Source organism: Lichenostomus cassidix, chromosome 2, assembly GCF_008360975.1.
Source record: "Lichenostomus cassidix isolate B80296 chromosome 2, HeHo_3.0, whole genome shotgun sequence".
Taxonomy (NCBI): Eukaryota; Metazoa; Chordata; class Aves; order Passeriformes; family Meliphagidae; genus Lichenostomus; species Lichenostomus cassidix.
Genome location: NC_139482.1, coordinates 151,410,850 through 151,434,600, shown reverse-complemented (window position 1 = coordinate 151,434,600; position 23,751 = coordinate 151,410,850). Strand labels below are relative to the sequence as shown.

Sequence of the window (23,751 nt, the reverse complement as noted above, 5' to 3'; positions counted from 1 at the left end):
CCAGTTCATCCCAGTTCAATCCCAGTTCATCCCAGTTCAATCCCAGTTCATCCCAGTCCATCCCAGTCCATCCCAGTTCATCCCAGTTCAATCCCAGTCCATCCCAGTCCATCCCAGTTCATCCCAGTCCATCCCAGTTCATCCCAGTTCAATCCCAGTTCAATCCCAGTTCATCCCAGTTCAATCCCAGTTCATCCCAGTTCATCCCAGTTCAATCCCAGTCCATCCCAGTCCATCCCAGTTCCATCCCAGTCCATCCCAATCCATTCCAGTCCATCCCAGTCTGTCCCAGTTCAATCCCAGTCCATCCCAGTCTGTCCCAGTTCAATCCCAGTCCATCCCAGTTCAATCCCAGTCCATCCCAGTCCATCCCAGTTTAATCCCAGTCCATCCCAGTCACTCCCAGTCGCTCCCAGTCTGTCCCAGTTCCATCCCAGTTGCTCCCAGTTCCATCCCAGTCTATCCCAGTCCATCCCAGTTCAATCCCAGTCCATCCCAGTTCAATCCCAGTCCATCCCAGTTCAATCCCAGTTCATCCCAGTTCAATCCCAGTCTGTCCCAGTCTGTCCCAGTTCAATCCCAGTTCATCCCAGTCCATCCCAGTCCATCCCAGTTCAATCCCAGTCCATCCCAGTCAATCCCAGTCCATCCCAGTTCAATCCCAGTCCATCCCAGTCCATCCCAGTTCAATCCCAGTTCATCCCAGTCCATCCCAGTTCATCCCAGTCCATTCCAGTCCATCCCAGTCAATCCCAGTCCATCCCAGTTCAATCCCAGTCCATCCCAGTCCATCCCAGTCCAATCCCAGTCCATCCCACTCACTCCCAGTTCATCCCAGTCCATCCCAGTTCATCCCAGTCCATCCAAGTCCATCCCACTCACTCCCAGTCACTCCCAGTCACTCCCAATCCATCCCAGTTCCTCCCAGTTGCTCCCAGTCCATCCCAGTTCATTCCCAGTCCCTCCCAGTCCCTCCCAGTTCCATCCCAGTCCATCCCAATCCATTCCAGTCCATCCCAGTCTGTCCCAGTTCAATCCCAGTCCCTCCCAGTCCATCCCAGTCCCTCCCAGTTCAATCCCAGTTGCTCCCAGTCCCATCCCAGTCTGTCCCAGTCCATCCCAGTCCATCCCATTTCATTCCCAGTTCATCCCAGTCCCTCCCAGTTCAATCCCACTTCAATCCCAGTCCATCCCAGTCCCATCCCAGTCCCTTCCAGTCCATACCAGTTGCTCCCAGTCCCTCCCAGTTCATCTCAGTCCCTCCCAGTCCATCCCAGTCCCTCCCAGTCCATCCCAGTCCATCCCAGTCTATCCCAGTCTATCCCAGTCTATCCCAGTTCATCCCAGTCTGTCCCAGTCCATCCCAGTCACTCCCAGTTCCCTCCCAGTCCCTCCCAGTCCATCCCAGTTCAATCCCAGTCTGTCCCAGTCCTTCCCAGTTCATTCCCAGTCCATCCCAGTCCCTCCCAGTCCATCCCAGTCCCTCCCAGTTCAATCCCAGTTCAATCCCAGTTCAATCCCAGTCCATCCCAGCCTGTCCCAGTTCATCCCAGTCACTCCCAGTTCCCTCCCAGTCCCTCCCAGTCCATCCCAGTCCCTCCCAGTCAATCCCAGTCCATCCCAGTCGCTCCCAGTTGCCCCCAGCCGGCTCTGGCGACATTGGGGATTTTGCACAACAAAGGAAGAGGCGACAGCGGGGCGCGGTGACATTGGGGGATGGGAGATTGGGATTTGGGATTTGGGATTTGGGATTTGGGATTTGGGAGGATTTGGGATTTGGGATTTGGGATTTGGGATTTGGGATTTGGGATTTGGGAGGATTGGGATAGGGGAATTTGGGATTTGGGAATTTGGGATTTGGGATTTGGGATTTGGGAGGATTTGGGATTTGGGATTTGGGATTTGGGATTTGGGATTTGGGATTTGGGAGGATTGGGATTTGGGAATGGGATTTGGGAATTTGGGATTTGGGATTGGGATTTGGGATGGGATTTGGGTTTGGGAATGGGATTTGGATTTGGGATTTGGGAGGATTGGGATAGGGGATTTGGGATTTGGGAATTTGGGATTTGGGATTTGGGATTTGGGAGGATTTGGGATTTGGGATTGGGATTTGGGATTTGGGATTTGGGATTTTGGAATTACAGGGATTTGGGATTTGGGAATTTGGGATTTGGGATTTGGGATTTGGGATTTGGGAATTTGGGATGGGGGAGGATTTGGGATTTGGGAATTTGGGATGGAGGAATTTGGGATTTGGGATTGGGATTTGGGATTTGGGATTTGGGATGGGGGAATTTGGGATTTGGGGTGGGGGAGGATTTGGGATTTGGGATGAGGGGAATTTGGGATTTGGGATTTGGGATGGGGAAATTTGGGTTTTGGGATGGGAGAATTTGGGATTTGGGATGGGGGAGAATTTGGGAATTTGGGATTTGGGATGGGGGATTTGGGATTTGGGGTTTGGGAATTGGGATTTGGGATTTGGGATGGGGAGAATTTGGGATTTGGGATGAGGGGGAATTTGGGCTTTGGGATGGGGGGATTTGGGATTTTGGAATTTGGGATTTGGGAATTTGGAATTTGGGATGGGGGGATTTGGGATTTGGGATTTGGGATTTGGGATGGGGAGGATTTGGGATTTGGGATTTGGGATGGGGGGAATTTGGGATTTGGGAGGATTGGGATGGGGAACTTTGGATTTGGGATTTGGGATGGGGAGGATTTGGGATTTGGGATTTGGGATTTGGGATTTGGGAGGATTTGGGATTTGGGATTTGGGAATTTGGGATGGAGGAATTTGGGATTTGGGATTGGGATTTGGGATTTGGGATTTGGGATGGGGGAATTTGGGCTTTGGGATGGGGGAATTTTTGTGGGGTTTTATGGGGTTTTTATGGGGTTTTGGTGTTTTTATGGTGTTTTTTGGGGTTTTATGGGTTTTTATGGGTTTTGGGGTTTTTATGATTTTTTAAGGCATTTTGGGGTTTTTAATGGGGTTTTTATGGGGTATTTATGATGGTTTTTATGGGGATTTTATGGGGCTTTTATGAATTTGGGATTTGGGATGGGGAGAATTTGGGATTTGGGATGAGGGAGGATTTGGGATTTGGGATTTGGGATTTGGGATGGGGGAATTTGGGATTTGGGATTTAGGATTTGGGATGGGGGAATTTGGGATTTGGGATTTTGGATTTGGGATTTGGGATTTGAGATTTTGGATTTGGGAATTGGGATGGGGAATTTGGGATTTGGGATGGGGGAATTGGGATTTGGGATGGGGGAGGATTTGGGATTTGGGAGGATTTGGGATGGGGGAATTTGGGATTTGGGATTTGGGATTTGGGATTTGAGATTTTGGATTTGGGAATTGGGATGGGGAATTTGGGATTTGGGCTTTGGGATGGGGGAATTTTGGATTTGGGGATTTGGGATGGGGGAATTTGGGATTCGGGATTTAGAATGGGGGGATTTGGGATTTGGGATTTGGGATGGGGGAATTTGGGTTTTGGGATGGGGGGAATTCGGGATTTGGAATGAGGGAATTTGGGATTTGGGATTGGGGGGAATTTGGGATTTGGGAGGATTGGGATGGGGGAATTTTGGATTTGGGATTTGGGATGTGGGAATTTGGGATTTGGGATTTGGGAATTTGGGATTTGGTATTTGGGATGGGGGAATTTGGGATTTGAGATGGGGGAAGATTTGGAATTTGGGGAATTTGGGGATTTGGGATGGGGAGGATTTGAGATGGGGAATTTGGGGATTTGGGATTTGGGATGGGGGAATTTGGATTTTCGGATGGGGGATTTGAGATTTGGGATTTGGGATGGGGAATTTGGGCTTTGGGATGGGGAATTTGGGATTTGGGATGGGGGAATTTGGGATTTGGGATTTGGGGATTTGGGATGGGGGAATTTGGGATTTGGAGATTTGGGATTTGGGATTTGGGATGGGGGAATTTGGGATTTGGGATGGGGGAATTTTTGTGGGGTTTTATGGGGTTTTTATGGGCTTTTGGTGGTTTTATGGTGTTTTTTGGGGTTTTATGGGTTTTTATGGGTTTTGGGGTTTTTATGATTTTTTAAGGCATTTTGGGGTTTTTAATGGGGTTTTTATGGGGTATTTATGATGGTTTTAATGGGGATTTTATGGGGCTTTTATGCGGTTTTTATGGGGATTTTACGGGGTTTTTATGAATTTGGGATTTGGGATGGGGGAGAATTTGGGATTTGGGATTTGGGATTCAGGGAATTTGGGATTTGGGATGGGGAGGATTTGGGATTTAGAATGGGGGAGGATTTGGGATTTGGGATGGGGGGATTTGAGATTTTGGATTTAGGATTTGGGATGGGGGAATTTGGGATTTGGGATGGGGGAGGATTTGGGATTTGGGATGGGGGAGGATTTGGGATTGAGGGGGAGGATGAGGGGGTTTGGGATGATGGGGATTTGGGATTTGGGGAGCATGGTGGGTTTTGGGATTGGGATTGGGATTGGGATTGGGATTGGGATTGGAATTGGGAGGGTCAGGATTTGGGGTGATGGGAATGGGGAGGTTTAGGGATTTGGGATTGGGGGAGATGGGATTGAGGGGTTCAGGGATTTGGGATTTTGGGGTAATGGGATTTAGGGTTTCGGGGATTTGGGAATTTAGAGTGTTGGAGATTTGGGGGATTCAGAGATTTGGGGTTGGGAGGATTCAGGGATTTGGGATTTGGGGTGATGGGGTTGGAGGGATTCAGGGATTGGGATTGGGGGGATTGGGATTTAGGGGTTCAGGAATTTGGGATTGGGGGAGGTGGGAATGGGGAGGTTCAGGAATTTGGGGATTTGGAGTGTTGGAGATTTGGGGGATTCAGGGATTTGGGATTGGGAGGATTCAAGGATTTGGGATTTTGGGGTAATGGGATTTAGGGTTTCAGGGATTTGGGAATTTGGAGTGATGGAGATTTGGGGATTCAGGGATTTGGGATTGGGAGGTTCAGGATTTGGGGGTTCAGGGATTTGGGGTGATGGGTTTGGGGTGCTGGAGCTCCTATGGGGTGATGACCCTGGTGACAGTGGTGACCCTGGTGACCCTGGTGACACTGGTGACACCGGTGACCCTGGTGACCCTGGTGACACTGGTGACACTGGTGACACTGGTGACACTGGTGACCCTGGTGACCCCGGTGACCCTGGTGACCCTAGTGACCCTGGTGACACTCTGGTGACCCTGGTGGCCCTGGTGACACCGGTGACACTGGTGACACCGGTGACCCTGGTGACCCTGGTGACAGTGGTGGCCCTAGTGACCCTGGGGACACCGGTGACCCTGGTGACCCTGGTGGCCCTGGTGACCCTGGTGACCCTGGTGACCCTGGTGACACCGGTGACACCGGTGACCCTGGTGACCCTGGTGACACCGGTGACCCTGGTGACACTGGTGACCCTGGTGACCCTGGTGACACCGGTGACCCTGGTGACACTGGTGACCCTGGTGACCCTGGTGACCCTGGTGACCCTGGGGACACCGGTGACCCTGGTGACACTGGTGACCCTGGTGACACCGGTGACCCTGGTGACCCTGGTGACCCTGGTGACACTGGTGACACTGGTGACCCTGGTGACCCTGGTGACCCTGGTGACCCTGGGGACACCGGTGACCCTGGTGACCCTGGTGACCCTGGTGACCCTGGTGGCCCTGGTGACAGTGGTGACCCTGATGACCCTGATGACCCTGGTGACCCTGGTGACACTGGTGACCCTGGTGACACTGGTGACCCTGGTGACACTGGTGACCCTGGTGGCACCGGTGACACTCCGGCTGTCCCTGTCCCGCCGTGCCACCCCGGGGGGTCCCAATCCCGATAACGCTCTGCCCGGAATGGCGCCGCCGAGTCTGCAGCCCCGGGGCTGAACCGGGACAGAGCGGGGCCGAGCCGTGCCGAACCGGGACAGAGCGGGGCCGAGCCGAGCCAGGGCAAACCGGGACAGAGCGGGGCCGAGCCGAGCCAGGGCAAACCGGGACAGAGCGGGGCCGAGCCGAGCTGAGCCGAGCCAGACCAAACCGGGACAGAGCGGGGCCGAGCCAAGCAGAACCGGGCAGAGCCAAGCAGAGCTGAACCAGGACAGAGCGGGGCCGAGCCGAACCGAGCCGAGCCAGGCCAAACCGGGACAGAGCGGGGCTGAGCTGAGCCAAGCTGAGCCGAGCCGAGCCGAGCTGCACAGATCCGAGCCGAGCTGAACCGAGCAGAGCAGAGCAGAGCAGAGCAGAGCCGAGCAGAGCTGAACCGAGCCGAGCTGAACTGAGCCGAGCAGAGCCGAGCTGAACCAAGCCGAGCAGAACCGAACCGAGCCAAGCCGAGCCGAGCCGAGCAGAACCGAGCGAAGCCGAAGGGACGCTATTGAGCCGAACGGAGCCGAACTGAACCGAGAGAAGCCAGAAAGAACCGAACCGAACCAAACCGAACCCTCTCAAACCTACCCGAGAGAAGCCGAAAGGACCTGAACCGAATCCACCCGAATTGACCCAAACCGAACCGAATCGAGCCGAACTGAACCGAACCGAGCCAAACCGAACCAAACCGACCCGAGAGAAGCCGAAAGGATCTGAACCGAAACGAATCCACCCAACCTGACCCAAACCGAACCAAACCGGATCCGCCCTGATTGACCCAAAGGAGCCGAACCCAACCGAATCGACCCGAACTGAACCGAACCCACCTGAGAGAAGCTGAAAGGACCTGAACCAAACCGAACCCACCCGAATTGACCCGAACAGAACCGAGCTGGATTGTCCCGAAACCACCCGAGAGAAGCTGAAAGAACCCGAACTAAGCCGAACCGAACTGGATCGACCCAAACTGAACTGAACCCACCTGAGAGGAACCGAAAGGACTGAACTGAACCGGATCGTCCCGAACCCACCCGAGAAAAGTCGAAAGAACCCGAACCGAACCCAACCGACTCGACCCAAATCAACCCGAACCGAACCGAACTGAACCCACCGAGAGAAGCCAAAAGGATAAGAACCGAGCCGAACCCAACCGACTCGACCTGAATCGAACTGAACCGACCCAAACGGAACCGATCCCACCCGAGAGAAGCCGAAAGGACACTGCTGAGCCGAACCGAATCGAGCCGAACCGAGCCGAACCGAACCGAATCCACCCCGATTGACCCAAAGGAGCCGAACCCAACCGGGTCGACCCGAACTGAACCGAACCCACCTGAGAGAAGCCGAAAGGACCCGAACCGAACCGAACCGGATTGACCCAAACTAAACCGAACCGGATTGACCCGAACCGAACCGAACCGGATTGACCCGAACCGAACCGAACCGGATTGACCCGAACCGAACCGAACCAAACCCACCCAAATGAACCGAACCGAACCGAACCAAACCCACCCCGATTGACCCAAAGGAGCCGAACCCAACTGGGTCGACCCGAACCGAACCGAGCCGAACCCACCTGAACCGAACCGAACCAAACCGAGCCGAACCCACCCCAGTGACCCGAATGAGCCGAACTGAACCGAATCGAGCCGAACCGAACCGACCCAAGAGAAGCCGAAAGGACCCGAACCCACCCGAACCGGATCGACCCGAACCGAACCGAACCCACCCGATCCGAGCTGAGAAAAGCCGAAAGGACCCGAACCGGATCGACCCCAACGGGTCCCCGTGGCCACCGAACCCCTCTGCTCCTCGCCCTTGTCACCTCTGCAGGGCTCAGGACCCCCAGAGACCCCCAGGGACACCCAGAGACCCCCAGGGACACCCAGAGACCCCCAGGGACACCCAGAGACACCCAGAGACCCCCAGGGACACCCAGAGACCCCCAGGGACACCCAGAGACACCCAGAGACCCCCAGAGACCCGCAGAGACCCCCAGGGACACCCAGGGACACCCAGAGACCCGCAGGGACCCCCAGGGACACCCAGGGACACCCAGAAACCCCCAGAGTCACCCAGAGACACCCAGAGACCCCCAGAGACCCCCAGAGACCCCCAGAGACACCCAGAGTCACCCAGAGTCACCCAGAGACCCCCAGAGACACCCAGAGACCCCCAGAGACCTCCAGAGACACCCAGAGACCCCCAGGAACACCCAGAGATCTCCAGAGACACCCAGAGACACCCAGGGACCCACTGGAGATCCCATCGGGGATGTTCCACCGACGGACTGGGAGCACTGGGGGGCTGGAGGGGGGAACTGGGAGCACTGGGATGTACTGGGAGCACTGGGATGTATTGGGAGCACTGGGTAATGGGACTGGGATGCACTGGCAGTGATGGGTAACGGGACTGGGATATACTGGGGGGACTGGGTGATGGGACTGGGATGTACTGGGTGATGGGATTGGGTTGTACTGGGGGGACTGGGATGTACTGGGAGCACTGGGATGTGGGACTGGGGTGAACTGGGAGCACTGGGATGTAGTGGGAGCACTGGGTGATGGGACTGGGATGTACTGGGAGCTCTGGGTTGCAGGACTAGGAAGCACTGGGAGCTCTGTGATGTACTGGGAGGACTGGGATGTACTGGGAGCACTGGGATGTACTGGGAGCACTGGGATGTGGGACTGGGATGTACTGGGGGCACTGGGATGTAGTGGGAGCACTGGGTAATGTGACTGGGGTATACTGGGAGCACTGGGATGCAGGACTGGGCTATACTGGGAGCACTGGGCTATACTGGGAGCACTGGGATGCAGCACTGGGCTATACTGGGAGTACTGGGATGCACTGGGAGCACTGGGATGCAGGACTGGGCTATACTGGGAGCACTGGGATGAAGCACTGGGCTATACTGGGAGCACTGGGATCCAACTCCTGGCCTTACTGGTCACACTGGGACGTTCCCATTCCCGGGGGGCTCTGGGGGCGCTAACTGGAATATCCCATTCATTCCGGGGGGGGTGGCTCCCACTATTGGGGTGACACAGCCACACCTCCAGGATGTCCCCAACCCCCTGTGGGTCCCCAAACTCGGTGTCCCCAAGGCTGGGACCAGGAGGGACCCCCAGGGACCCCCAGGGACCCCCAGGGGACCCCCAAACCCCCCCCGCCGTGTCATTTGGCCGTCCTTCCCCCCCCGCCCGCCAGGCGGCGCTGTGACACCTCCGCCATCTTGAGTGTGGCGCCGCCGCTTGGGACACTTCCGCGTCGCTCGCACTCACTTCCGGCGTCGCCGGAAGCCAGTGCGTCGCCATGGCGACGGCCCCGCCTCGGGGCAGCGGCGGCCGCGGCGGGCAGGGCCCGAGGCCGCGGGGACGGAGCGGGGACAGCCCGGGGACAGCGCGGGGACAGCGGCCGGTAACGGGGCGTGGGGACAGCGGGGTGGCGCCGCGGAGGGGGCTGGGGGTGAGGGGGAGCCGGTGGGGAGGGGGCCGGGGGAATGGGGGTGACCTGAGGGAGGCCTGAGGGGGATTTGGGGACAGGCGGGGGTCGTGAGGGGAGGTTGGGGACAGGAGGAGCTGGGGGTGGCTTGAGGGGGGGCTGGGGTGAGCCGTGAGGAGGGTGTGGGGGGTTTTGGGGTGAGGGGGGGTTTGGGGGCTGAGGGGTTTGGGGACAGGCCTAGGGGTTTGGGGACGTGAGGGGGTTTGGGGACTCTTGGGGGGCGTTGAGGTCACCTCAGGGGGGGTTTGGGGACATGGGGGTGCCCTTGGGGACATGGGGATCCCCTTGGGGACATGGGGGTCCCCTTGAGGTGGGGCTTGGGGACATTGGGATCCCCTCATGTGGGCCTTGGGGACAATGGGGTCCCCTCTTGGGGACATCGGGGTCCCCTCAGGTGACCTTGGGGACATTGGGGTCACCTCAGGGGGGGACATCCCCCAGCTCTGGGGGAACTCTTGGCTCTCCCCCTCCCCACTCCCACCCCCCAGGACTTTGGGGCTCCCATTCCGGTGACAATCCCCCCCTTTGGGGACATCAGGGTGTCCCCACTGGTGCCACCAAACCCCCCTCAGAGCGTCCCCAACTCCCCGCAGCCTCTCCGACCCGGATTTACGTAAATCCTGATAAATAAAAGATCAGCCAGAGTTGGGTTTTGGAAAGAAATTTGAAAGGGAAATTCCCCGGCCGCCCGTCGGGATCCGGTGGCGAATCCCCTGGGATGCCTCAGCTCCCGAATTTTGGGGCCGTTTTGGGGCAATTTTTAGGGGATTTGGGGAATTGTGGAGGAATTGAAAATTCCGGTTGTGTTTTCCATCAGAATTCCGGGATGGCTGGAGAAGCTCTGGTGGGATTTATCCCTGTGGGATCACCCTGGTGGGATTTATCTCAATGGGATCAATCCCGGTGATCCCAATGGGATTTATCCCGGTGATCCCAATGGGATTTATCCCAGCGATCCCAATAGGATCAACCCCACAGATCCCCCATTTTCCAACCCCCCACCCAACCTTCCCCCTCAGCGTTCCAAAGGGATTTACCCCGGGATTAAGCTGCTGGAATTTTTTTTTTTTCCCCCCCTTTCCCTCCTGGACTTTGCCCGCCGGAGCGGCCGCGATCCCGGAGCCCGGTTTGGGAATTCCGGGGCGCCGGCTCTGCCGGAATCTGCCCGGTCCTGCCCGGCCCTGCCCGCCGGGCGATGCCGGCCGTGGGGGTGGAGGCTCTCCCAGTTTTTCCGCTCCCAGCTGGAATTTGCCCGGATCGCCCTTGGATCCCTTTCGATCCCCACCTTGGATCAACTTTCCAAGCGATTCTTTCCCCCCAAAAAAAAAAACCCCAAACCCTCCTTGGAATTGTTCCAAGGGCTGTGGCTGCGCCGCTGTTGGGAATTCCCGGTGGATTGTAGGTCGATCCCGGATTAGGGGAACCGGGAGAACCGGCCGTGGGTTGGGCAAGAGCCTCTCCCTGGATTGAACAATCCCTTTTTTTCCACCCCCGTAGGATTCCGGCCGGGCCGAGCTCATCCCGGAATCCTACAGATCCCACGGGATCTTCCCGCCATCCCGGAGCCGCTGGATGCCCAGGAAACGCTTCCAGAGGGTGGGAAGGCTGAAGGTTTTTAGGATAATTAAGCAGGAAACGAATTCCCGGGATCGAACTGACGGGAATTTTCCGGCATCGCCGCCCCGCGCCTTCGGATCCGGCGGGAATCCCACCCGCTGAAAGCGACGCCCGGCGACGGGGGAGATGCTTCCCAAACTCCCATCCCGATCTCCAGATCCCGGGAAAACCTCCAGGATAGAGGGATAAACCCCCGCCCGGAGGTGGGGGTGATGCTGGTGGCGATCCCGTCCCTCGTTCCCGAGGTTTTCCCCAGGAATTCCCCGGCATGGCGGAGCACCTGGAGCTGCTGGCGGAGATGCCGGCGGTTTCCCGGCTCAGCACTCCGGAGCGGCTCCAGCACGCCCAGAAACGCCGAGCCCAGCAGCTGAAGAAATGGGCGCAGGCGGAGAAGGAAATCCCGGGAATGAAGGTGGGAGCCGAGCGGAAAAGGAGGAGGAGGAGGAGCGGCAGCCGCGGCAAACGGGTGACGTTCCCGGCCAGCGTCCGGCTCCTGGAAGCGGCCGCCCGGCACGACGCCGAGGAAGGTGGGTGGGGCTGAAAATTCCTGGATTTGGCCTGGAATATCCTTGGGAATTTATTGGGAATTCCTGCTTTTTTAGGAGTGTCATGGAGGTTTTGCAGTGCTCGGTGTTGGCGCAGTGGGAATGGGAATGTGGCGATGTTGGAGGGATGGGGATGGTGCTGGGATTTTTGGGATTTTCGGTGGTTCCCTTGGGATTCCTGGTGGTTCCAGTGAGATTCCTGGTGGTTCCAGTGGCATTCCTGGTGGTTCCACTGGGATTCCTGGTGGTTCCGTTGGGATTCTTGGTGGTTCTAGTGGGATTCCTGGTGGTTCCCTTGGAATTCCTGGTGGTTCCAGTGGAATTCCTGGTGGTTCCCTTGGGATTCCTGGTGGTTCCCTTGGGATTCCTGGTGGTTCCCTTGGGATTCCTGGTGGTTCATTGGGATTCTTGGTGGTTCCCTTGGAATTCCTGGTGGTTCCAGTGGGATTCCTGGTGGTTCATTGGGATTCTTGGTGGTTCCCTTGGAATTCCTGGTGGTTCCAGTGGGATTCCTGGTGGTTCCAGTGGCATTCCTGGTGGTTCCATTGGGATTCCTAGTGGCTCCACTTGGATTCCTGGTGGTTCCAGTGGGATTCCTGGTGGTTCCATTGGGATTCCTGGTGGTTCCATTGGGATTCTGGGAAGTGCCACTGAGATTCCTGGTGGTTCTACTGGAATTCCAGGTGGTTCCAGTGGGATTCCTGGTGGTTCTATTGGGATTCCTGGTGGCTCCAGTGGGAATCCTTGAAAGCGCCACTGGGATCCTTGGAATTGCCACTTGGATGTTTGGTGGTTCCATGGGAATCCCTGGCAGTGCCATTGGGATATTTGGTGGTTCCATGGGAATCCCTGGAAGTGCCATTGGGATATTTGGTGGTTCCATGGGAATCCCTGGAAGTGCCATTGGGATAGTTGGTGGTTCCATGGGAATCCCTGGAAGTGCCATTGGGATCTTTGGTGGTTCCATGGGAATCCCTGGAAGTGCCATTGGGATATTTGGTGGTTCCATGGGAATCCCTGGAAGTGCCATTGGGATATTTGGTGGTTCCATGGGAATCCTTGGCAGTGCCATTGGGATGCTTACGGTGCTGTCGGAATCTTTGGGAATGCTATTGGGAATGCTTGTGGTTCCACTGGGATCTTTGGAAGCGCCATGGGGATCCTTGGTGGTTCCACTGGGATCCTTGGGAATGCCATAGGAATCTTTGGAAGTGCCATTGGGATAGTCGGTGTTTCCATTGGGATCCTTGGTGGTTCCATTGGGAATCCTTGGCAGTGCCATTGGGATCCTTGGAAATGCCACTGGGATCCTTGGAAATCCCATTGGGATCCTTCATGGTTCCATTGGAATCCTTGGCAGTGCCACTGGGATCCTTGGAAATGCCACTGGGATCCTTGGAAATCCCATTGGGATCCTTGGAAGTGCCATTGGGATACTCCCTGGTCCCATTGGGATCCTTGGAATTGCCATCAGGATCCTTGGAAATGCCATTGGGATGCTCCGTGGTTCCAATGGAATCCTTGGAATTGTCATTGGGATCCTTGAAATTGCCATTGGGATCCTTGGAATTGCCATTGGAATCCTTGGAATTGCCATTGGGATACTCTATGGTCTCATTGGGATCCTTGGAAGTGTCATTGGGATAGTCCATGGTGCCATTGGGATCCTTGGAAATCCCATTGGGATGCTCCGTGGTTCCATTGGAATCCTTGGCAATGCCATTGGGATCCTTGGAATTGCCACTGGGATATTCCATGGTCCCATTGGGATCCCTGGAAATGTCATTGGGATCCTCGGCAGCACCATTGGGATTCCCGGTGGCGCTGGCAGCACCTGGAATTCCCATCCCATTCCTTCCCAGTCCGGCAGTTCCTGGAGAGTGGGATCAGCCCCGACCTGTCCAACGAGGACGGACTCACGGCGCTGCACCAGGTATTCCCGGAATTCCTGCCCTCCATCCCGGCTCCGGACGGTGATCCCAAATCCCGGAGCCGGGTCCTTCCCCTGATCCCAGATCCTGATGGATCCAGCTGGTTTTTATCCCATTAACTGGTTCCGGTGTCCCAAATTTGGGTCTTTTCCATGCCGTCTCCATCTGGTGATCCCAGATCCCGATGTCTCAGATCCTTCCTTTCCCATCTCTGTCGATCCCAGATCCAGGTTCTTCCCATCCCATTAACTGGTGATCCCAGATCCCAATGTCTCAGGTCCTTCCCTTCCTATCTCCATCCGTTGATCCCAAATCCCAATATCCCATCTCTCCCATCCTTCCCATCCCATTAATCACCAACACCTCAAAGACCATCCCATTCCCAATCCCATTCCCATCATTCCCACCATTCCCAGTGCTGCATCAACAGCTCCATCCCGGTGGCTAAGGTGCTCCTGGTCCATGAAATCCCATCCCATCCCCTCCTCCATCCCATCCCAATCCCATTCCAATCCCAATCCCAATCCCACCATTCCCATCCCAATCCCATTCCCATCATTCCCCATTCCCAGTGCTGCATCGACAACTCCAACTCCATCCCAATGGTCCAGCAGCTCCTGGTCCATGAAATCCCACCCCATTTCCCCCTCCATCCCATTCCCAATCCCATTCCCAATCCCATCCCATTCCCAATCCCATTCCCAATCCCAATCCCAATCCCAATCCCATTCCCCATCCCATTCCCCATCCCATTCCCACCATTCCCATCATTCCCCATTCCCAGTGCTGCATCAACAACTCCATCCCGGTGGTCTAGCTGCTCCTGGTCCATGAAATCCCACCCCATTTCCCCCTCCATTCTATCCCATCCCATCCCATTCCATTCCATTCCCAATCCCACCATTCCCATCCCAATCCCATTCCCACCATTCCCACCATTCCCAGTGCTGCATCAACAACTCCATCCCGATGGTCCAGGAGCTCCTGGTCCATGCAATCCCACCCCATTTCCCTCTCCATCCCATTCCCAATCCCATTCCCAATCCCATTCCCACCATTCCCAATCCCATTCCCAATCCCATTCCCACCATTCCCAGTGCTGCATCGACGACTCCATCCCGGTGGTCCAGCTGCTCCTGGATTCCGGCGCCGACGTCAACGCCCGCGACACGGAGCTCTGGACTCCTCTCCACGCCGCCGCCACCTGCGGCCACCTCAGCCTGGTCCAGCTGCTCATCCAACGGTACCTCGGGAACGTCCAGGGGACGGGGATTTGGGATTTGGGGACATCCCGGAGGCCCTGACCCCGGAATTGTCCCCGGCACAGCGGCGCCGACCTGCTGGCGGTGAATTCCGACGGGAACATGCCGTACGACCTCTGCGAGGACGAGGCCACCTTGGATTGCCTGGAAAGCGCCATGGCCGAGCGAGGTGAGGCCCCCGGGGGTGACATTTGGGATCTTGGTGACAATTCTGGCGTCGCTTTGTCACCGATCGCTGCCCCCTGATGTCAAATGCCCCCTGGTGTCACCCCAATCCCCACCAGTGACTCCCAGTGTCACCTCGATCCCCTCCAATGTCACCCAGTGTCATCCCAATGTCCCTGGTGTCGCCCCAAACCCCACCAGTGACACCCCAGTGTCACCCTGATCCCTTTTGGTGTCACCAGGGCCATGGGGACCCTCACCCCAATGTCCCCCAGTGACTCCCAGTGTCACCCCAGTGCCCCCTGGTGTCACCCCAAATCCCCTCCAGTGACTCCCAGTGTCACTCTGATCCACTCTAGTGTCACCCCAACATTCCATGGGAAATCCCAGTGTCACCCCCAAGTCCCCCCAGTGACTCCCAGTGTCACCCTGATCCCCCCCAGTGTCCCCAGTGTCACCCCAATGCCCTCTGGTGTCACCCCAACATTCCATGGGAAATCCCAGTGTCACCCCCAAGTCCCCCCAGTGACACCCAGTGTCACCCTGATCCCCCAGTGTCCCCAGTGTCACCCCAGTGCCCCCTAGTGTCACCCCAACATTCCACAGGAAATCCCAGTGTCACCCCCAAGTCCCCCCAGTGGCTCCCAGTGTCACCCTGATCCCCCCCAGTGTCCCCAGTGTCACCCCAGTGCCCCCTGGTGTCACCCCAATGCCCCCTGGTGTCACCCTAAATCCCCTCCAGTGACTCCCAGTGTCACCCTGATCCACTCTAGTGTCACCCCAACATTCCACAGGAAATCCTAGTGTCACCCCAGTGGCTCCCAGTGTCACCCCAATCCCTTTGTCACTCTGTCCCCTCCGCAGGGATCACCCAGGAGCGCATCGAGGACGCCCGCGCCGCCACCGAGCGCTCCATGCTCCGGGAAATCCGCGAGCTGCTCCACGCCGGAGCCGACCTGGACACTCCGCGGGGACACGGAGCCACCTTGGTAGGTGACAGCGCCGCCACCGAGGCTGGGCTCGTCCCCAAATGGTGACAATGGTGACATCATTCCGGTCATTCCCCGCAGCTCCACGTGGCGGCCGCCAACGGATACCTGGAAGCGGCGGAGCTGCTGCTGGAGCACCGCGCCAGCACCGATTGCCGGGACGAGGACGGGTGGCAGCCGCTCCACGCCGCCGCCTGTTGGGGACAGGTGTGTCACCTGCGCCGTGGGGACATCCCCGTCCCGCTTTTTTCCCGCTTTTTTTCCCGGTTTTCTAGCGGTTTTTTTCCCGCCAGGTGCCGCTGGTGGAGCTGCTGGTGGCTCACGGCGCCGACCTCACCGCCAAATCCCTGCTGGACGAGACGCCCCTGGGTGGGATTTTTGGGATAAATGGGAGGGTTTTTTGGGATAAATGGGAGGATTTTTTGGGATAAACAGGAGGATTTTTTGGCATAAACGGGAGGGTTTTTTGGGATAAATGGGAGGGATTTTTGGGATAAACAGGAGGGGTTTTTGGGATAAATGGGAGGATTTTTTGGGAAAAACGGGAGGATTTTTTGGGATAAATAGGAAGGTTTTTTGGGATAAACAGGAAGGTTTTTTGGGATAAATGGGAGGGTTTTTTTGGGATAAATGGGAGGGGTTTTTGGGATAAATGGGAGGGGTTTTTGGGATAAACGGGAGGGATTTTTGGGATAAATGGGAGGATTTTTTGGGATAAACGGGAGGAGTTTTCAGGATAAACAGGAGGGTTTTTTGGGATAAATGGGAGGATTTTTTGGGATGAATTGGAGGGTTTTTGGGATAAATGGGAGTGATTTTTTGGGATAAACAGGAAGGTTTTTTAGGATAAATGGTAGAGTTTTTAGGGATAAACGGGAGGTGGTTTTTGGGATAAACAGGAAGGTTTTTTGGGATAAATGGGAGGGTTTTTTTGGGATAAATGGGAGGGGTTTTTGGGATAAATGGGAGGGGTTTTTGGGATAAATGGGAGGGGTTTTTGGGATGAGCGGGAGGATTTTTTTGGATAAATGGGAGGATTTTTTGGGATAAATGGGAGAATTTTTTTGGATAAATGGGAGAATTTTTTGGGATAAATGTGAGAGTTTTTTGGGATAAACAGGAGGAGTTTTTGGGATAAATGGGAGGATTTTTTGGGATAAACAGGAGGGTTTTTTGGGATTAATGGGAGGATTTTTTGGGATAAACAGGAAGGTTTTTTGGCATAAACAGGAAGGTTTTTTGGGATAAACGGGAGAGGTTTTTGGGATAAAAAGGAGGGTTTCTTGGGATAAAGGGGAGGATTTTTTGGGATAAACAGGAAGGTTTTTCAGGATGAACAGGAGGGATTCCCAGATGCCCCTGGGTGGATTTTTTGGGATAAATGTGAGAGATTTTTGGGATAAACAGGAGGGATTCCCAGACACCTCTGCGTGGGTTTTTTGGGATAAACAGGAAGGATTCTGAGATTCCCCCCAGGTGGGATTTTTTGGGATTAATGGGAGGGTTTTTTGAGATAAATGGGAGAATTTTTTGGGATAAATGGGAGAGTTTTTTGGGATAAATGGGAGAGTTTTTTGGGATAAATGGGAGAGTTTTTTGGGATGAACAGGAGGGATTCTGAGACACACCTGGGTGGGTTTTTTGGGATGAACAGGAGGGTTTTTTGGGATAAATGGGAGGGATTCCCAGATGTCCCTGGGTGGGTTTTTCGGGATGAACAGGAAGGATTCTGAGATTCCTTCCAGGTGGGATTTTCGGGATAAATGGGATGATTTTTTGGGATAAATGGGAGAGTTTTTTGGGATAAATGGGAGAGTTTTTTGGGATGAACAGGAAGGATTCTGAGATTCCCCCTAGGTGGGATTTTCGGGATAAATGGGAAGATTTTTTGGGATAAATGGGAGGATTTTTTGGGATAAATGGGAGAGTTTTTTGGGATGAACAGGAGGGATTCTGAGACACACCTTGGTGGGTTTTTTGGGATAAATGGGAGAGTTTTTTGGAATGAACGGGATGGATTCTGAGCCCCTCAGGGCAGGTTTTTCTGGCCAAACGCTACAAATTCAGTGCCACCCGCGTGACACTAAGTGACAATGCCACCCCAGACGTCTGCGGGGACGACGAGGTGCGCGCCAAGCTGCTGGAGCTGAAGCACAAACACGCCGCCGTGCAGAAATCCCAGGAGAAGCACAAATCCCCTCTGCAGCGCCGCACCTCCAGCGCCGGCAGCCGCGGGTGAGTCCCACGCCGTGTCCCCTCGCGGTGACACGGTGACATCTGCGGGTTAGGCAGGTCTGAGTCCCTCATTATGTCACCGTGGAGGTGACATCCGCAGATTCGGTGGCTCTGAGTCCCCCGCGATGTCCCCTCATGGCGACATCTGCGGAGGTGACATCCGCGGATTTGGCAGCTCTGAGTCCCCTGTGATGTCCCCTCGTGGTGACATCTGCGGATTCGGTGGCTCTGAGTCCCCCGCGATGTCCCCTCCTGGTGACACCTGCAAATTTGGCGGCTCTGAGTGCCCCGCGATGTCCCCTCCCGGTGGCATTCACAGAGGTGACATCCACAGATTTGGTGGCTCTGAGTCCCCCATGATGTCCCCTCATGTTGACATCCGCGGATTTGGTGGCTCTGAGTCCCCCGCCACGTCCCCTCCACGGTGACATCTGCGGCTCCGGCGGCTCTGAGTTCCCCGCGATGTCCCCTCCTGGTGACATCCGCAGATTTGGTGGCTCTGAGTCCCCCACGATGTCCCCTCCTGGTGACATCTGCAGATGCGGCGGTTCTGAGTCCCCCGCGATGTCCCCTCCATGGTGACACGGTGACATCCATGGATTTGGTGGCTCTGAGTCCCCCATGATGTCCCCTCGTGGTGACATCCGCGGAGGTGACATCCGCGGATCCGGTGGCTCTGAGTCCCCCGTGATGTCCCCTCCTGGTGACATCCGCGGATTTGGCAGCTCTGAGTCCCCCATGATGTCCCCTCGTGGTGACATCTGCAGAGGTGACATCCGCGAATTTGGTGGCTCCGAGTCCCCCGCCATGTCCCCTCGTGGTGACATCTGCAGATTTGGCAGCTCTGAGTTTCCTGTGATGTCCCCTCGTGGTGATATCTGCGGATTTGGTGACATCCGTGGATTTGGTGGCTCTGAGTCCCTCACGATGTCCCATCCTGGTGACACGGTGACATCCGCGAATTTGGCGGCTCTGAGTCCCCCATGGTGACCCCTCGTGGTGACATCCGCGGAGGTGACATCCGCGGATCCGGTGGCTCTGAGTCCCACACGATGTCACTGCGGAGGTGACATCCACAGATTTGGTGGCTCTGAGTCCCCCGCCATGTCCCCTCGTGGTGACATCCGTGGATTCGGCAGCTCTGAGTCCTTCACGATGTCCCATCCTGGTGACATCCACGGATTCAGTGGCTCTGAGTCCCCCACAATGTCCCCTCCTGGTGACATGGTGACATCCGCGAATTTGGCGGCTCTGAGTCCCCTGTGATGTCCCCTCCCGGTGACATCCGCGGATTTGGCAGCTCTGAGTCCCCTGCGATGTCCCCTCCTGGTGACATCTGCGGCTCCAGCGGCTCTGAGTCCCCCGCGATGTCCCCTCCTGGTGACATCCGCAGATTTGGTGGCTCTGAGTCCCCCGTGATGTCCCCTCTGCGGTGACAGTGACATCCACAAATTTGGTGGCTCTGAGTCCCCCGTCATGTCCCCTTCTGGTGACATCCGCGGATCCAGCAGCTCTGAGTCCCTCACAATGTCCCCTCTGCAGTGACATGGTGACATCTGCGGATTCGGCAGCTCTGAGTCCCCCGCGATGTCCCCTCCATGGTGACATGGTGACATCCATGGATTTGGTGGCTCTGAGTCCCCCATGATGTCCCCTCCTGGTGACATCCGCGGATTTGGCAGCTCTGAGTCCCCCATGATGTCCCCTCGTGGTGACATCTGCAGAGGTGACATCCGCGAATTTGGTGGCTCCGAGTCCCCCGCCATGTCCCCTCGTGGTGACATCCGCACATTTGGCAGCTCTGAGTTTCCTGTGATGTCCCCTCGTGGTGATATCTGCGGATTTGGTGACATCCGTGGATTTGGTGGCTCTGAGTCCCCCACGATGTCCCCTCCTGGTGACACGGTGACATCCGCGAATTTGGCGGCTCTGAGTCCCCCATGGTGACCCCTCCTGGTGACGTCCGCGGAGGTGACATCCGCGGATCCGGTGGCTCTGAGTCCCTCACAATGTCACCGCGGAGGTGACATCCACAGATTTGGTGGCTCTGAGTCCCCCGCGATGTCCCCTCTGTGGTGACACGGTGACATCCGCGGATTCGGCAGCTCTGAGTCCCCTGTGATGTCCCCTCCCGGTGACATCCGTGGATCTGGTGGCTCTGAGTCCCCCGCGATGTCTCCTCCCGGTGACATTCACAGAGGTGACATCCACAGATTTGGTGGCTCTGAGTCCCCCACGATGTCCCCTCCTGGTGACATCCGCAGATGCGGCGGTTCTGAGTCCCCCATGATGTCCCCTCGTGGTGACACGGTGACATCCGCGGATTTGGTGGCTCTGAGTCCCCTGTGATGTCCCCTCATGGTGACATCCGTGGATTTGGTGGCTCTGAGTCCCCCACGATGTCCCCTTGTGGTGACATGGTGACATCCGCGGATCCGGCGGCTCTGAGTCCCCCGCCATGTCCCCTCGCGGTGACATCCGCGGATCCGGCGGCTCTGAGTCCCCTGCCATGTCCCCTCCGTGGTGACATGGTGACATCCGTGGCTCCGGTGGCTCTGAGTCCCTCACAATGTCCCCTTGTGGTGACACGGTGACATCCGCGGTGACATGGTGACATCCGCGGTGACACGGTGACATCGGCGGCTCTGAGGACGGAATTCCCGAATTTCAGGAAGGTGGTGAGGAGGACGAGCGTCTCGGAGCGCTCCAGCCTGTACCGGCGGGAACACGAGCGCGAGGCCATCGTGTGGCAGCGCGGGGGACGAAGGGACAGCGAGGACGACGACAAGGGGACGCCGGAGGTGGCGGAGCTGAGGAGGAGCGGAGGAGCTGGGGTGAGCTTGGGGACAGTTTGGGGACATGGCAGGTGGAGGGGGGTGGGGAGGGTGGCGCTGGGAGGTGCTGGGAGGGGTTTGGGGTGACACCAGGGGGCATCGGGGTGACACAGGGGGACACTGGAGGAGATCCGGGTGGCACTAGGAGTCACTGGAGGGGATTTGGGGTGACACCAGAGGGGATCAGGGTGACACTGGGGGACACTGGAGAGGATCAAGGTGACACTGGGAGTCACTGGAGGGGTTTGGGGTGACACCAGGGGGCACTGGGGTGACACTGGGAGTCACAGGGGGACATTGGGGTGAGGGTCCCCATGGCCCTGGTGACACCAAAGGGGATCAAGGTGACACTGGGAGCCACTGGTGGGGTTTGGGGTGACACCAGGTGGCATTGGGGTGACACTGGCAGATACTGGAGGGGATCAGGGTGGCACTGGGAGTCACTGGGGGACATTGGGGTGAGGGTCCCCATGGCCCTGGTGACACCAAAAGGGGTCAGGGTGACACTGGGAGCCACTGGGGTGACTTGGGGGTGACACTGGGATTTCCCATGGAATGTTGGGGTGACACCAAAAGGGATCAAGGTGACACTGGGAGTAACTGGAGGGGATCAGGGTGACACTGGGAGTCACTGGAGGACATTGGGGTGACATCAGGGGGCATTGGGGTGACACTGGGTGACACTGGGGGGCATTGGGGTGACACTGGGAGTCACTGGGAGAATCAAGGTGACACTGGGGGACACTGGAGCGGATCAAGGTGACACTGGGAGTCACTGGGGGACATTGGGGTGAGGGTCCCCATTGCCCTGGTGACACCAAAAGGGGTCAGGGTGACACTGGGAGTCACTGGTGGGGTTTGGGGTGACACCAGTGGGCATTGAGGTGACACTGGGAGACATGGGAGGGGATCAAGGTGACACTGGGAGTCACTGGGGGGACTTGGGGTGACACTGGGATTTCCTGTGGAATGTTGGGCTGACACCAGAGGGGATCAGGGTGACACTGGGAGTCACTGGGAGAATCAAGGTGACACTGGGAGACACTGGAGGGATTTGGGGTGACACTGGGAGTCACTGGGGTGACTTGGGGGTGACACCGGGGGGCATTGGGGTGACACTGGGAGTCACTGGGGGACATTGGGGTCAGGGTCCCCATGGCCCTGGTGACACCAAAAGGGGTCAGGGTGACACTGGGAGTCACTGGGGTGACTTGGGGGTGACACTGGGATTTCCTATGGAATGTTGGGGTGACACCGGGAGAATTTGGGGTGGCACTAGGGGTCACTGGGGGGGATTTGGGGTGACACTGGGAGTCCCCATGGAATGTTGAGGTGACATCAGGGGGGATTTGGAGTGACACTGGGAGTCACTGGTGGGGTTTGGGGTGACACCAGAGGGCATTGGGGTGACACTGGGGGACACTGGGGGACATTGGAGTGACACCAGAGGGGATCAGGGTGACACTGGGGGTCACTGGTGGGGTTTGGGGTGACACCAGGGGGCATTGGGGTGACACTGGGAATCACTGGGGTGACTAGGGGGTGACACTGGGATTTCCCGTGGAATGTTGGGGTGACACCGGGGGACACTGGGGTGGCACTAGGGGTCACTGGGGGGGATTTGGGGTGACACTGGGGGTCACTGGAGGACATTAGGGTGACATCACGGGGCATTGGGGTGACACTGGGGGACACCAGAGGGGATCAGGGTGACACTGGGAGTCACTGGGGGATTTGGGGTGACACCAGAAGGCACTGGGGTGACACTGGGAGTCACTGGGGGACATTGGGATTGAGGGTCCCCATTGCCCTGGTGACATCAGAGGGGATCAGGGTGACACTGGGTGTCACTGGGGGTGGATTTGGGGTGACACTGGGTCATTTGAGTGACACCAGAGGAGATTTGGGGCAACATTGGGGTGGAATCGGTGACACTGGGGACATCGGGGTGACACCGGCGCTCCCTCCACCGACCGGTGCCAAACCCCCCCAGTGTCCCCAGTGTCCCCTCGGTGTCCCCCAACCCCTGTCCCCTTTTCTCTCCCCCCAGGACCTCTCCCCCCCTCCCCCCTCGGAGCCACCTCCCCACCGCAACGGCTCCGCGCTGTCCCCTCGCTGTCCCCAAACCTCCTCGGGTGACAAAAGCCACCCGCACACCCTGGCCGAGCTCAAGCGCCACCGCGCGGCCGCCAAGGCGCAGCGCAGCCGGCCGGACGAACCCCAAAAAAACCCCAAATCCTCCCAAAACCCCCTTGGGGACATCGGGGACACTGGGGACATCCTTGGGGACATCGGGGAGCCACCCCTGCTCCGCCTGACCGCTCCGGCCGAGGAGGCGCCGGCGGAGAAGCAGCGCTGTTGTCACCTGATGTGACATCCCCGGGAGGGTTTTGGGGTGACCTCGAGGGGTTTTGGGGTCACCTCGAGGGTTTTGGGGTCACCCTGAGGGGTTTGGGGTCACCCCGAAGGGTTTGGGGTCACCCCAATGCTCGACGGGTCCTTTCCGAGGGTGGCTTTGTGGCTTTTTTGTCCCTTTTTTGTCCCCAAAACCTCCGGGAAATCGCGACGGTTTTGCACCCAGCGTTGTGTTTGTGGTTTTTTTGGGGTCGGGGGGAGTTTGGGGATCCTAAATACACCCCAAAACTCACACGGGGGGGTCGGGGAGCGCCCCAGATCCATATTTGGGGTTTTGGGATCCCCCAGATCCACACTGGGGAACTCCAGGGACCCCAAATCCACATTTGGGGTTTTGGGATCCCCCAAATCCACACTGAGGGGTTTTAGG

General features: G+C 57.1%; 2 protein-coding genes across 4 annotated transcripts in view; both read left to right on the top strand.

Moving 5' to 3' along the window:
• Positions 1-11,107, top strand: part of LOC146442612 (uncharacterized) — a 59,801-nt gene extending 48,694 nt beyond the window's left edge. Inside the window, 5 exon segments of the mRNA XM_085049872.1 lie at positions 448-847; positions 5,428-5,667; positions 7,410-7,701; positions 9,036-9,304; positions 10,886-11,107. Of these exon segments, the coding sequence (XP_084905998.1) occupies positions 448-847; positions 5,428-5,667; positions 7,410-7,701; positions 9,036-9,304; positions 10,886-11,107 (1,423 nt within the window).
• PPP1R16A (protein phosphatase 1 regulatory subunit 16A) lies at positions 9,186-23,547 on the top strand. Of its 3 annotated transcripts, none has more exons than XM_085053774.1 (12): positions 9,186-9,304; positions 10,886-11,532; positions 13,413-13,483; positions 14,579-14,724; positions 14,809-14,912; positions 15,773-15,897; positions 15,979-16,104; positions 16,191-16,266; positions 18,003-18,132; positions 20,804-20,966; positions 23,017-23,353; positions 23,394-23,547. In XM_085053774.1, the coding sequence occupies exons 2-11, from the start codon at positions 11,274-11,276 to the stop codon at positions 23,338-23,340; spliced, it is 1,524 nt and encodes a 507-aa protein (XP_084909900.1). In that variant the 5' UTR covers positions 9,186-9,304; positions 10,886-11,273; the 3' UTR covers positions 23,341-23,353; positions 23,394-23,547. The 3 variants fall into 3 exon arrangements, with proteins under 3 accessions (XP_084909900.1, XP_084909901.1, XP_084909899.1); XM_085053775.1 differs by having other exon boundaries at positions 23,017-23,366; positions 23,408-23,547; XM_085053773.1 differs by having other exon boundaries at positions 23,017-23,547.
• Positions 23,548-23,751: the final 204 nt, after the last annotated feature.